Source organism: Phaethon aethereus, assembly GCF_964289735.1.
Source record: "Phaethon aethereus genome assembly, chromosome: 10".
NCBI classification, from domain to species: Eukaryota; Metazoa; Chordata; class Aves; order Phaethontiformes; family Phaethontidae; genus Phaethon; species Phaethon aethereus.
The window spans coordinates 2,851,079-2,863,151 of record NC_138586.1 but is presented as its reverse complement, the minus strand read 5'-3'; the positions used below and the strand labels follow the sequence as shown (position 1 = coordinate 2,863,151).

At 36.6% G+C, this 12,073-nt stretch overlaps 1 protein-coding gene across 1 annotated transcript in view; it reads left to right on the top strand.

Annotated features, from left to right (window-relative positions):
* The window catches only part of ABCB7 (ATP binding cassette subfamily B member 7), a gene marked incomplete at both ends in the record, with an annotated part of 43,665 nt that overhangs the window by 16,221 nt on the left and 15,371 nt on the right, over nucleotides 1-12,073 (top strand). The window contains 5 exons of the mRNA XM_082004323.1: nucleotides 876-995; nucleotides 8,505-8,637; nucleotides 9,380-9,648; nucleotides 10,875-10,963; nucleotides 11,047-11,134. Of these exons, the coding sequence (XP_081860449.1) occupies nucleotides 876-995; nucleotides 8,505-8,637; nucleotides 9,380-9,648; nucleotides 10,875-10,963; nucleotides 11,047-11,134 (699 nt within the window). The remainder of the gene's footprint in view (nucleotides 1-875; nucleotides 996-8,504; nucleotides 8,638-9,379; nucleotides 9,649-10,874; nucleotides 10,964-11,046; nucleotides 11,135-12,073) is intronic.

The following is a 12,073-nucleotide window of genomic DNA, read 5'->3' as shown; positions in this document are numbered from 1 at the left end:
TAGTGACCATGGAAGCTGCATTAAGACCACTAGAATAGTTTTCTTGCCGGTAGTCATAACTTTGTTGGGCACCTGTCGAAGGACTACCCTTTGGCTTCCTGAAAATATGCCCTAAAAGACAGGGGCAGAGTAAGAGTATTTCTCACTTCTCTGCAAAGGTTCTAAGATGACCAGAAAACTCTGAAAGTGATTGTTGGAAATGCTTACATTGGTAGTAATGTGACCAAATCATCTGAGCTGAAATTTATTTTGAGTTCAGTTTATGTATCAGCATAAGTGTTCTGTTTCAGAGATTTGTTTGATTTGCTATAATGCTAGCAATTTTTTTAATGCTGTGTTCTATTGTGACTCACAGAATGTTCTCCAAACTACTTACGTTTATTGTAGACCTTTCAGACTTCCTTCTTGCCTTAGTTTTTTGTTACTTTATTAATTTTTTTTTTTTGCATTTTCCCTCCTGTTGTTTGTATGCTACATTAAAACAACTTCCAAAGAAGAAATACAAAGCCCTTGCATTTTGTACAGAAATCTTGAGAAGATAAAAAAGAAGGATTATTTGTTTGTTCTGTGAAGTATTTCAGCTATGGTGAATTGTGTCTTTCTCTGTGGCTTACAGCTGGCCATACTTGCACTCTTGAGGACATGTGAATTAAGAACAATCCATCTGTTTTAACAGCGTGTCATCGATATAAACCTAAAAACTTACAACTTTAAATTTTCATATGCAGTCCTAGTCTCAAACATTGCAGAAGTGTCTGTTGCCTATCAAAATACAGAAGTGATCGAAATGTATAAAATTAATTCTTATTTATACTGTTATTTTGTTTCCTGGAGTCTCTTTATAATGCGATGCCCTTGTTTGTTCTTTCCAATAGCTGAAAGAGATAGATGCCAAAAAGATTATCAGAGCAATGTTGTCGTATGTGTGGCCCAAAGACAGACCAGACCTGCGTGCCAGAGTAGCCATATCTCTGGGTTTTTTAGCAAGTGCAAAGGTAAGAACAGATACTTCATTGTGCTGTGACAGTTACTATTCATCTGGGGTTTGTACAAGGAATAATTTTCTTTCTTATTATTTAAGAGCCTTTACAATCTTAAAAAGTCTGTTTCCTGTATAAGGAGCATATACTTACACCCGTGTCTGCAACAAAATTAGTGTTTATTTGTTCTTCGAAAGAAATAGGCATGTAAAAGCTTTCCACAGATTAATGCAGGTTATAATGCAAATTTTGTGCAAACCTTGTAGAAATAGTTCAGAAGAGCAAATGTTAACTTTGCAAAAAATCTTTTGCTTTTGGAAAGAAAGAAATATTTGATTGCAAAATATTGGGAGTAAATTTTGTAAATTCCATTGAGACATATGGCTCAACTGGGTTGCTTCTAAGTATGGCAGTTTTTACCAAACATAAAGCTAATACCAGTATCTTCCTGGGAAATGCTGAAGTAGGTGCTACTTAACAGTGAGTTTTAGCACCTAAGCTTAGCTGCACTAGCAACTTACTCGCATTCAGCAATATTGACATGTTATGAAAGGAGAGAAGAAACAAATTTCAGCTATGTAGGTGATAAAAGAAGAGTACTTGGAAGAGAAATGTGCTCATTCATTTGAGCTGGAGAGGCCAATCTTTTGGTTTACAGCCCTTTCTCATGAGCAATCTGTCAGGTGCTAGCTGGTACTGCCTACAATAGATATTTTGGTTCGTGCTGCTGTTCAGGATGTTGCTGATAATGCAGGTGACAATACGCAGAATATGGCATGTCTGTACAAGTAAACTTCCACCCTTTTTGTATGCCTGTGCAAAACGTACAGCAATGCTTTAGATTACACTTAAGAACTGTCTGGGAAACTATCTGCTCAAAATGCAAATGCTAGGACCATTTTGCTTTGTATACTGTGCGGTTGCCCTCACAATAATATTTAACTTATTACATGCTTGGTTTGTTGAGGTTTTGTGGTGTATATTTAAGAATACCCCATTTACCAGATAGATATGAAAATTCTTCTAACGCACTTTCTTTTTAAAGCCTCTTATTAGTAATGTTAATAATAATCCGAAGGCAATTTTGAAATAAGTTTGAAGTATTTTTTTCTTTTTCTCTTCTGTTCTTCTCCCCACGATCCTAATTTGTAGGGTTATGTGAATATGGTGGAGAATGTGAATCCAGAATCTAATCCTGCATGTGGCAGCATTGTACCTTGCTTTTAGGAAATCTATTAATGTTTCGGTCTGCTTTCTGGGGTGTAATGAAAACCAAATTGATGGTCAGGATGCCTGACTCCTGCAAATAACTCTGTATTTTGTATAATACAGAGCTATTATACTTCTACCAGGAAGAGAGCTGTTTCCCCCTGTCAGAAAATCAGACACTTAATTGCTCTTTGGGGAAGTAACTGGATATTTGGATCTCTCTTAAGTGTTCTCTTAAATTTCGTACTTCAGATTTTGTACAAAGTAGCCTGGAAGCCCTGATGTCCAGAGCAGATTCCTAGAAGCAGAGAAGAAAACCTGTTCAATTTTGCCCAGGTTTCAGGAGATGGCTGTTAAAGCAGAAGTGTTTCGTGAAAATGTTTGTTTTGGCAAACAAGGATTTTATTGGAAAAATACACAGCAAGCTCTCTACAGAATATATATTATAACTGCCTGGGGTGAAAAATTTCACAGATGTCTTCTAGCTGTCCTTTGCTGATGTTCTTTGTTCTGTTTCTGTCATAAGCTGTGTTAGAACTCAAACATTTTTGAAGAACTTTAAAATTTAACAACTAATTGTTAATTTAACTGTTAATTTAACACGTTTAATGTTTAAATTTAATGTTAAATTTGCAATTTAACCAAGTTACCTCTCATCACCTGAGCTATGTCCACTCTTCCTTTGTGGGATAAATTTTCTAAAATTGCTTCACACTTTGCATGTGCTAAGTATGCATGTAGTTATTGTGGCATAACTGACATGCAGTAGTTTTGTTACAGAGCTGTAGTAAGTCTGTTATATCTTGGAGCCCTGAACATCTGCTTTTCTTCTGGAGCAAACTAAAGGTCTCTTTGTCATAGAGAAAATTAAATACAAAGTAATTTACCTGTGGCTTGCCTGGACCATGTATAATCCTGTGCAGTTTCCTCATTATCCCTTTTGGGAGCCCTTTGTTCTGATTGCTTGTGAGGTTAATTACAATGTACTTGATAGACCACACAAGCAGTTTGTTAAAGTTTCTCTGCTGTATGGTTGTGTCAGCACAAGAATGCCAGTGTATCTTTCTCCTTGCTGCAGTCCTGGCCTGATTTCTTTGTTCACTGTGAACTTGCCTGCACCTGATGGAATTACATCTTTATTCTGAATTTTGTGTAACGGCTGCTCATTTTTAGGAGTTATGCATAGAGAACTATGTGATCATGATGCCTGCTTCTTCCCCAATAAGAAACACTTTTGTAAGCCTTTTGGCCAATTTCTTCTGAGTTTGACAAAAGAGTTCGGTGACGTTTTATACCTCTATATTTATAAAATTAAATGTCCAGTTAGAAGAAAAGATTCAAATGGTGACTCTCTGAGACAGAGGCTGTAGGGTGGCTTCAGTTTTATTCTAAGAAAACTCCAGAGGTACTGCAGAGGAGAGGTAGGTTATGAAATCCTCAGCCACAGGAAAAAAATGAGTTCACACCCAGTGTGATTGGGCTTACTTACACACAAAACACAAAAAAGCTGGAGATTGTACTTCCTTGTCCTGCTGCTTGAGGAAGAATTTGTCTCTAAATCTTCAGGTTCAGTAAAATTCAGTTTCAAAACAAAAGCCAGTTTGTGTGCAGCTACTGAAGAGCCTGCAGTTAAAATCTGTCTTAACTCCTTTTGTGGGGCCCAGGTGCCTGTCATTGAACAAATTATTGTGATTTTTGGTTCCTTTTTCTCTACACATAACCTCTAGTAGTATTGTTAGCCTTCAAAGTGAGCTGTTTGTATGGCTTTTTATGACTGGGAGCTGACAGGATGGAGTCTGCTCTAGGGCTAGTAAGGTCTTTTTTTCCTTGGAAGTTTTGTTGTATTATGACATGCTTTAAATTTTTATCTTAAATATTTATAGCCTATCTAGACATGTGTGATCTGAAAGATGCAAGGAGAGATAGGTGAGAGGAGTACACAAGGCATTATCTATGTTTTCAGACACATAGATTAGCCTGGTTCTATGTATCTGTTTTTTCTTCTTCCACGTTCCTTCTCCCATTTTTTGTCATCTCTACTGGGGCATGTGTAATAAATGCTTCTTTATTTTTCTGTTTCTTCCCTTTTTCTTCTGTGGCACGAGAAGAAAAAGTGCTCAGGCTTCTGAGAAGCTGGGTTTAAACACATGAATGTGACAAAATCGCCTGTCACCTCTGTCAGCCTGTAGTGGTTTTTGGCCTCTTGGTCACAGACCAAGCATGTGTTATTCATGAGCCAGAGAAATCTTTCAAACTATCTGCATTTCTACTGACTGCTAATCCTCTAAGTTTCAGGAGAAGAAATTATTTGGCTAAGGAGGCAAGACACAAGTGGTGTATTGTAAATTTTATCTGCGTGCAAATATAATGATATCTATCTGATTGGTTAAGTATGCATGTATGATCTTGGTGTTTGAGCCCTTTTTGTGGGCTCAGATGGAGTTAGATAATTACAATAAACTGTTAGAAACTGTTACTTTTTTGAGAAGTTTCAGGAGAAAAGTAGTATTTTTTTTTTTTCCCCTCTCTTACTGGAAAAAGTATGTTTCAGGTCATCATTACATTTGAAGAAGGCATGAAGCCGGGTGCTGCTTCTGTCTTTTGGAGCACATTTTGTAGTTCCTTTAGTAGCCTTACCTCTATAGGGATGGAGTTTTCTGTTTAGATTTCCACAAATGCATCTGGACGACACTCTTAGTCATACGGTTTAGTTTTAGGTAGTCCCGTGAGGAGCAGGCAGTTGGACTTAGTGATCCTTATGGGTCCCTTCCAGCTTGAGATATTCTATGAATCTATGATAAATGGAGTTGCTGGATGTGTACGTTTATATTGGTCCAGAGATAAATTCAGTCATCTACATGTCAACGTTTCTCATTGAATTATTGGCAAAAGAGGAGTTCACTGTAGACCACTTTTACCATGCTGGGGCTGAGGCAGTCACTAATTCATCATCTTTATTAAACAAGAAATACTGGGAAGAGCAAAATGAAAGATAAGACTGTATTAAAAGTAGTGTAGTCCCAGAAGGGAATAGAGATGATGATGCGTTGTCAGCATAAAACAGTGCAGTCATTTAAAAAAACGGTTAAATTCATTTAAGCATGATGCATTATAGTATAACATGCTGTTAAATGTGAGCCATTGAGTTGGGATGACTTCATGGATGCTATATTTGCTTTCCAATAAATTCAGGCAGGGATAAGGTATTAATTCAAAATTATAAATAGAAAATGTACAAATTTATATTAAAGGGTCTTTTAAATGGGAATTGTTACCATGCTTTCAGGCATTAGGAAGAGGAGGGAAACCCATATAGATATATTGCCGAAGACAATTGTTTTGCATGGTAGGTTTTCATAGCGTACCTAGGTGTGCTTAAAGCCTTCTGTTCTGTGCCAGCAAATTTCGGCTACTAAAGAGATAGCTGTGAGTTTATGTAGAAGGCTGAAATTTTGTTTCCACTAATGTGAACATGATCTCATTGGCATAATAAATTGAGTACAAAAGGCCTATTTCTAACAATGGCCTCTCATTTGTCTTGCTATAAACTTTGTAAGATTATCCTTTTTTTTTTTTTAAATTACTGGAAAGCAGACTGTCTTGATTGCTAATGAAAGACAATACGATGCCACCTTGTTCTTATTCAAGCTTTACCCCCCAGGAGTCAGAACAACTATAACCTGAGACCAGGCTTTAAATTTAATTTAAAACTCTATTGTGTAGAATATTATTGATGTAAAAGAAGACACTTCTGCAAAATTGTAGGCTGTTACCGGTTAAATTAATTGTGAGTGGAGAAATGCAATTTAAAGGATACATCTCTTTTCTTTAAATGGACTTTCAAATATATCTGTAGTTCTATTTCTAAACTACCTGTAGTGTAACACAGTCTGCTGAAAAGTAAAATCCCTGCAGAGGGATTTGTGAGAATCTGCAGCAAATCAAGACAATCTGCATTACAATACTCTTATTTTCTACTGAATAGTCTCTCCCAGGAAAACCTGCAGTTTGTAGTGTTGGTCATCACTGTAACACACATGGTAGTATATTTGTCTTTATTAAGAAAAAAATGCCACCCAAAAATTGAGTTTCAGTTACTCTGAATGGAAGGTAGGGGTTTTTGATTATACTGGAGAAGGGGGGAGGGATTTGAATTTCAATATTGTAAAGATTCAAAATCTCTGTTAATGTATCCTCAGTTCTTTTGGGGGCTTTATGCTTAAGGTTTAAGCACGTAAAGGCAGTAACCTGTTTGTCTGCTGTGTATAATTGAAGTTACCAGACATTATTGTATGCTGCTGCTTTCATGGTATTTCTTGGTTTTCTGCAGATAATGCTAACCTCGGGTCTTTTTTTTTTTTTCAATGGAGATTTCCACAATTCCAATCTATTAAAAGGGGAGCTGTTGCTGAACAGCTCTCAGGCTTGCACTGGGTAAATTTCAGAAGAATGTATTTGAAGTAGGACCTGATCTTTCAGCTCTTTTGTTTTTTCAGTCACAAACCAGCCTGTAGTAATCTCACCTAGATGCTCTCAGATCTGATCTGTCTCCTCTCAGGAGTTGTCTAGATTATGCTGTATTGAGGATTTGGTAGTCTTTTTTTTTTTCTTTTTTATTTTGCTTGCTTAGTGTATTTCATAGGGGAGACACAGGAGGGAAGAGAAAAAAATGGATTCCTTCCTCATTTGCATTTAAAACTTTTGCCTAAAACAGTGTTTAAAAAAAAAAAAGCAGAACTTAAATTTTTTTCTTTAATCCTATAGTTAAAAGAAGTTGTTTCAAAACTCCAGTTTCCTTTCTTGGTGAAGTACCTGTCTTACACTACTTCCAGTAATTAGTAACACTGGAAATATTTGATACTGGGGTAGTTATAATTACTAAAATCCTGTCTTGCGGCTTGAATTTGGACTGAAGTTATGAAAGACTTCACCACTGTTTTTGCTTGAAACCTAGTTTTATCCAGTTAATTAACATTTTTTTCCACTGGGCTTTCAGCTCTGACAGACATCCCTAAATACAATTGAGATCTAAGTGAGTACACAAAACATTTGGTGGAGAGAGCTGAAATATCTTTGTCAATCTGTTTTAGTTTTTTGTTTCTTCTCATGTAAAATAATTTGTCATCTACCCACAATTTTTTTCCAAGTACTGAAAAAAAACAACCAACTTTAAGCAAAGTCAGCTCACTCTAAAGTATTTTAATATCTGCCATGATTATAAGATTGTAGGTCTTACCATACTTGTTCAACTGCTAAAAAAACTTGTATACCTTATTTTCAAATCTCCACAGTTAGAAGCAGTTTGAATTAATTAATTCTATTAATTATATGAAGTTTGTCAGCAACTCTCTTCCTTGTTGGTACGAATGAATGATGTAACAACAGAACATTAACAAGACTTAAGAATTTTATGTTCAAGAGTTTGAGTATTTTCTCATGCTGCAATTGTGCAAATAAAAAATACTAAAGTCGGTCTGTTTACGTGTCTAGCTGTCTTGCTTTTTGCATGTAGAGGAGACATCACTTACAGGAGATGCATTTGGGTTTCGGGGCTCTTGCAAAAATATCTAGTGACATGCAATATGTTAGGTTGTGGATATGACTTTGGTATTTTGTTTGAAATTTCATATTGTGAAAGTAATTTGTAGTGTCTTGTAGATCATATGGAGAGTCTTTTGTGCTGCTGTGCCAAATGCTAAGGTTAATGGAGGTATTAGGTTAATAATAGTGATGTTGCAAATGGAAAGCATTATTTAAATATTAAGGTAGTACTGACAGTCAGAAGAGACAAAGGATAGGTTAACTGCTTTTGACTTCACTAGAGCTTTGGTTTAATACATCTTGATTGACCCAGTGTTAGCAATATGTGGGGGAGTTGTTTCTTTTGTAGTAGTAGTTCTTCACACTGCACATTGCCAGGATCACGAAGAGCAAACAACCTATAATGACGACATGATTTAGTAGCATTGTGAGTATGTGTCATGCCGTGTCTGCTACTTGATTCATTTCCCAGTCTTGCCATTGCTGTACTGAATGCTCAGTCTCAGTTTAAGTGCCTTTGCAGTGTACGGTTTGTTTAGGATAGATACTGATATTGAAAAGGAGCCAGTGAGAGAGACAAACTAACCCTGCAGTCCCAGGAGTAAAGACTTAATAGTATGGAGAGTATTGTGCTTGAAATCAAGAGAGCCATCTCACCCACACTAAGTGGTTAAGAACTAAATGTAACAGTACAGCAAGTTCAGAAAAAATAGTCATGCTACATAGATACATGTTTTAATGCATGTGGACTAAGTGGTGTTCTTATGCTTTTAGGCCATGAATATATTGGTTCCCTTCATGTTTAAATATGCAGTAGACAACCTCAACCAGGTATCTGGAAACGTACTCAACCTCGGTGATGCACCAAATACCGTGGCAACTGTGGCAACTGCTGTTCTCATTGGCTGTAAGTGGTATTCCCAAATCTGTTGACAAGTGTTAATGTTATTCAGTCAAGGGAGCAGGCTAACAGAACTTCTGACCTTTGCCTCTAAGATGGTTATTTCATAGTTACTTCTGTGTTGATGTGTGTTTACAATGTTCTGTGACCTTGCTTCTGGTATTCCAACTAAAAAAAAATGAAATAATGCTTATAGAAATTATACTTGATTATAAATCCTACCCTTTCTTATAACCAGCTGTGAAAGAAACTGAATTAAAATGTCTGTGCAAGGGTTTATAAATGAAAAATGGAATAAAGTTTTGGACCAATTAATTATAAATTACCTTTGAACTAAAAATGCTGAAAATACATAAAGAATGAGAAAGATGGGGAGAGACTTTTTAGCAGGGCCTGTTGCGATGGGACAAGGGGCAATGGTTTTAAACTAAGAGAGGGCAGATTTAGACTAGATATAAGGAAGAAATTTTTCACAATGAGGGTGCAGAGAACAGAGGAAGAGGTTGCCCAGAGAGGTGGTAGATGCCCCATCCCTGGAAACTTTCAAGGTCAGGTTGGATGGGGCTCTGAGCAACCTGCTGTCATGGAAGATGTCCCTGCTCACTGCAGGGGGTTGGACTAGATGACCTTTAAAGGTCCTTTCCAACCCAAAGATTCTATGATTCTATGAGTCTAATGTAATTTCATGCATGAAGAGAAGTTTTTTAAATATTATTTTAATTTTGTAACCTTTTTCCTCTCTTTTTAGATGGTATCTCAAGAGCTGGGGCAGCATTATTTAATGAAGCTAGAAATGCAGTATTTGGTAAAGTAGCTCAAAATTCCATCAGAAGGATAGCAAAGAATGTTTTTCTGCACCTTCATAACCTGGATTTGGCGTTCCATCTAAGTAGGCAGACTGGAGCTCTGTCAAAAACCATCGACAGAGGAACGAGGGGCATCAGTTTTGTTCTTAGTGCTTTAGTATTTAATCTGGGACCTACGATGTTTGAAGTGGCACTAGTCAGTGGAATTCTGGTAAGTGTTGTTTATTCCGGAGTTGGAGTTACCTCATTTAGGAATAATACATTGATTTTCTTTCACTGGAGTCTACTGAGTGTTAATAATAATTAAATTTATAAGGTGGTTGTGAAAGCAACTACTATAAAGGAGAGCAGTCCATAATTTTCAAATATTAGTTACTTTGAATCTGCTTATTTGAAATTATTTTCACATTTAATGCCAGTGTTCGGCCAGCAATATTTATGTGGATAGTTTTCAATGATGTTCTTCAGAATTGTTGAGAAAATGAAATTAGAAAAGTAAACTGTGCACACGAGTGTCAAATATGTCTAAGTAAATGTTGAAGAAGCAGAATAAAAATATCCAGTAATGTTGTGTCTTAGTGTGGTGAGGATAGAGGAGGGAGTGATTATCGGCTCTCTTCTGAATACTGGTCTTTCCTTATCCAGAACTTAAAATTGAAAATTATCTTTAGGAAGATAGTTTTCTTCTTCTTGCAGGTTTTAAGCTTGATAAGCTCAATTTTAAGCTTTTCCTTTATAAATCACACTTACTGTCTTAGAAATCAGGATCTTTGGATGTTTATATGCTAAAATATAAACCTTGATTATGTAGCTTAGACTAAATTAAAAGCAAGAATCTTGTTTTGTTTATTCCCCTTCTTTTTAGAAGGACTTAACTCGTTGTTACATTCAAATTTGATGAAAACCCCTGTTGATATTGAGTTAAATTTTATAACCTTTGGAAGTTGCAAATCAAGCTGGCTTTCGGCCAGCCTGCCAGGATGCTTTAATTTTTCTTCTTACGGCTTTTTTCTCCTGTTGTCCCCTGAAGTAGAGACAACGCTTCATAAATTGTTTTGCAAGGCCATGTATTTCTTGTTCTGCAGTCTTCAGCTTTCTTTCAAAATCCACACAAAAAGCACGTAAGCAAATACTTAGTTGTGCTAACAGCACAAACATCAGCAACATTTGTGTTTTATAATGACAAAAATAACTTGCCAGTATTACGTTATACACTAGTTCTTGGTTATCTCCTCGTACCTTTTTATCCATACTCTTCTTGCTACTTTCCTTTTGAGTTTATGCCTGTATTTAGTCTTAAACTGTTCAGAGCAGGGAGTGTGTTGGGAGGGACCTTCAGAGTTCTTGTCTTATGCTAAGCTGTCATTATTTTGAGACAACAGTGAAGTTTTGAAAATTAGTGTGACTTTTCTTTTTATTTTATTTTAAATATTCTAGTATTACAAATGTGGTGCAGAATTTGCTTTAGTAACCCTGGGGACGCTAGGAGCCTATGCAGCATTCACAATAGGAATTACACAGTGGAGGTAAGGCCCGCCCTCAGATTCATCAGGATACTTAGCGTTGTCTCAGCCTGAACTCTTGACTGTATTAAGCCTTCATTTTACAGGACTAAGTTTCGAATAGAAATGAACAAAGCAGATAATGATGCGGGTAATGCTGCAATTGACTCGCTACTAAATTATGAGACTGTGAAGGTAAGACCAATCTTTACTACTTGGCTCTTTGTCTTCTGTCAGCCTAGGGAAAGTGAGTCATAAGATCCAACTTTTATAGGGCTACATATTTGGAGCAATAGCATATTTTTAAAACATTCATTTGATGAGTATTACATGATAACTAACGGAGTAGCCTGAAAGTTGTTAGTGGGGCTTGGAAAAAAGCTATTTGCTAATAAAGAGTGAGAAGTTTCTTTCATGAATGAATTGCCTTGACATCAGTTTCTGCAAAATGTTAACTTAGAGTCTTGAAGAAGCTTCTCTTCGCTTGTTTGCAAAATTGACTTCTGAATGTCAGCCTGCAACATACTGTCTTCTCAAATGACCATGTGTACTGTTTGCATTGCCTGTTGTGGTTTGTAGCACTCCATTGCAATGTTTGCATGAAAAAACAGGCCTCTATTGGTTCTTCTACTGCCACTATGAAAAAATCTGGTGGACAGCTTTGGAATTGTCCAGGCTTATGCTTATTTTAAGCTGCTTTTAATTGGAGAGCTAGAACTGGAAAGATAAGCAGTGGAGTTATCTGTGAAGAAGGACCCAGAAGTAGACATCATGTGAGAAGTACTGTTCTAGAGAATTGGTCATCATCACAGTGACAAGGATGTTCTAGTACATAGAGGACAGTAACTTTTCCTTCTTTTTAGTATCTAGTGGCAGCTGGGTAATTGGGTATTGACGTTAATTGGGTAGAAGTTCTGTAAGACAAACACTCAGTGTTACTAGAATATGAGTATGGTAGGGATCTCCATAATGTCTCCCTTCCCAGTACAGAACGTGCTGGGGTTTGCTCATGGTTTTTGTCTTCACACACTAATTTTTTAATCTTCTTTGCTCTCTAGTTGTTAGAAGTGTTGAAGGGGGGTTATGTGTGTATCTGTGCATGTAGTATGTTTATACTGAACTTTATAACTAGTT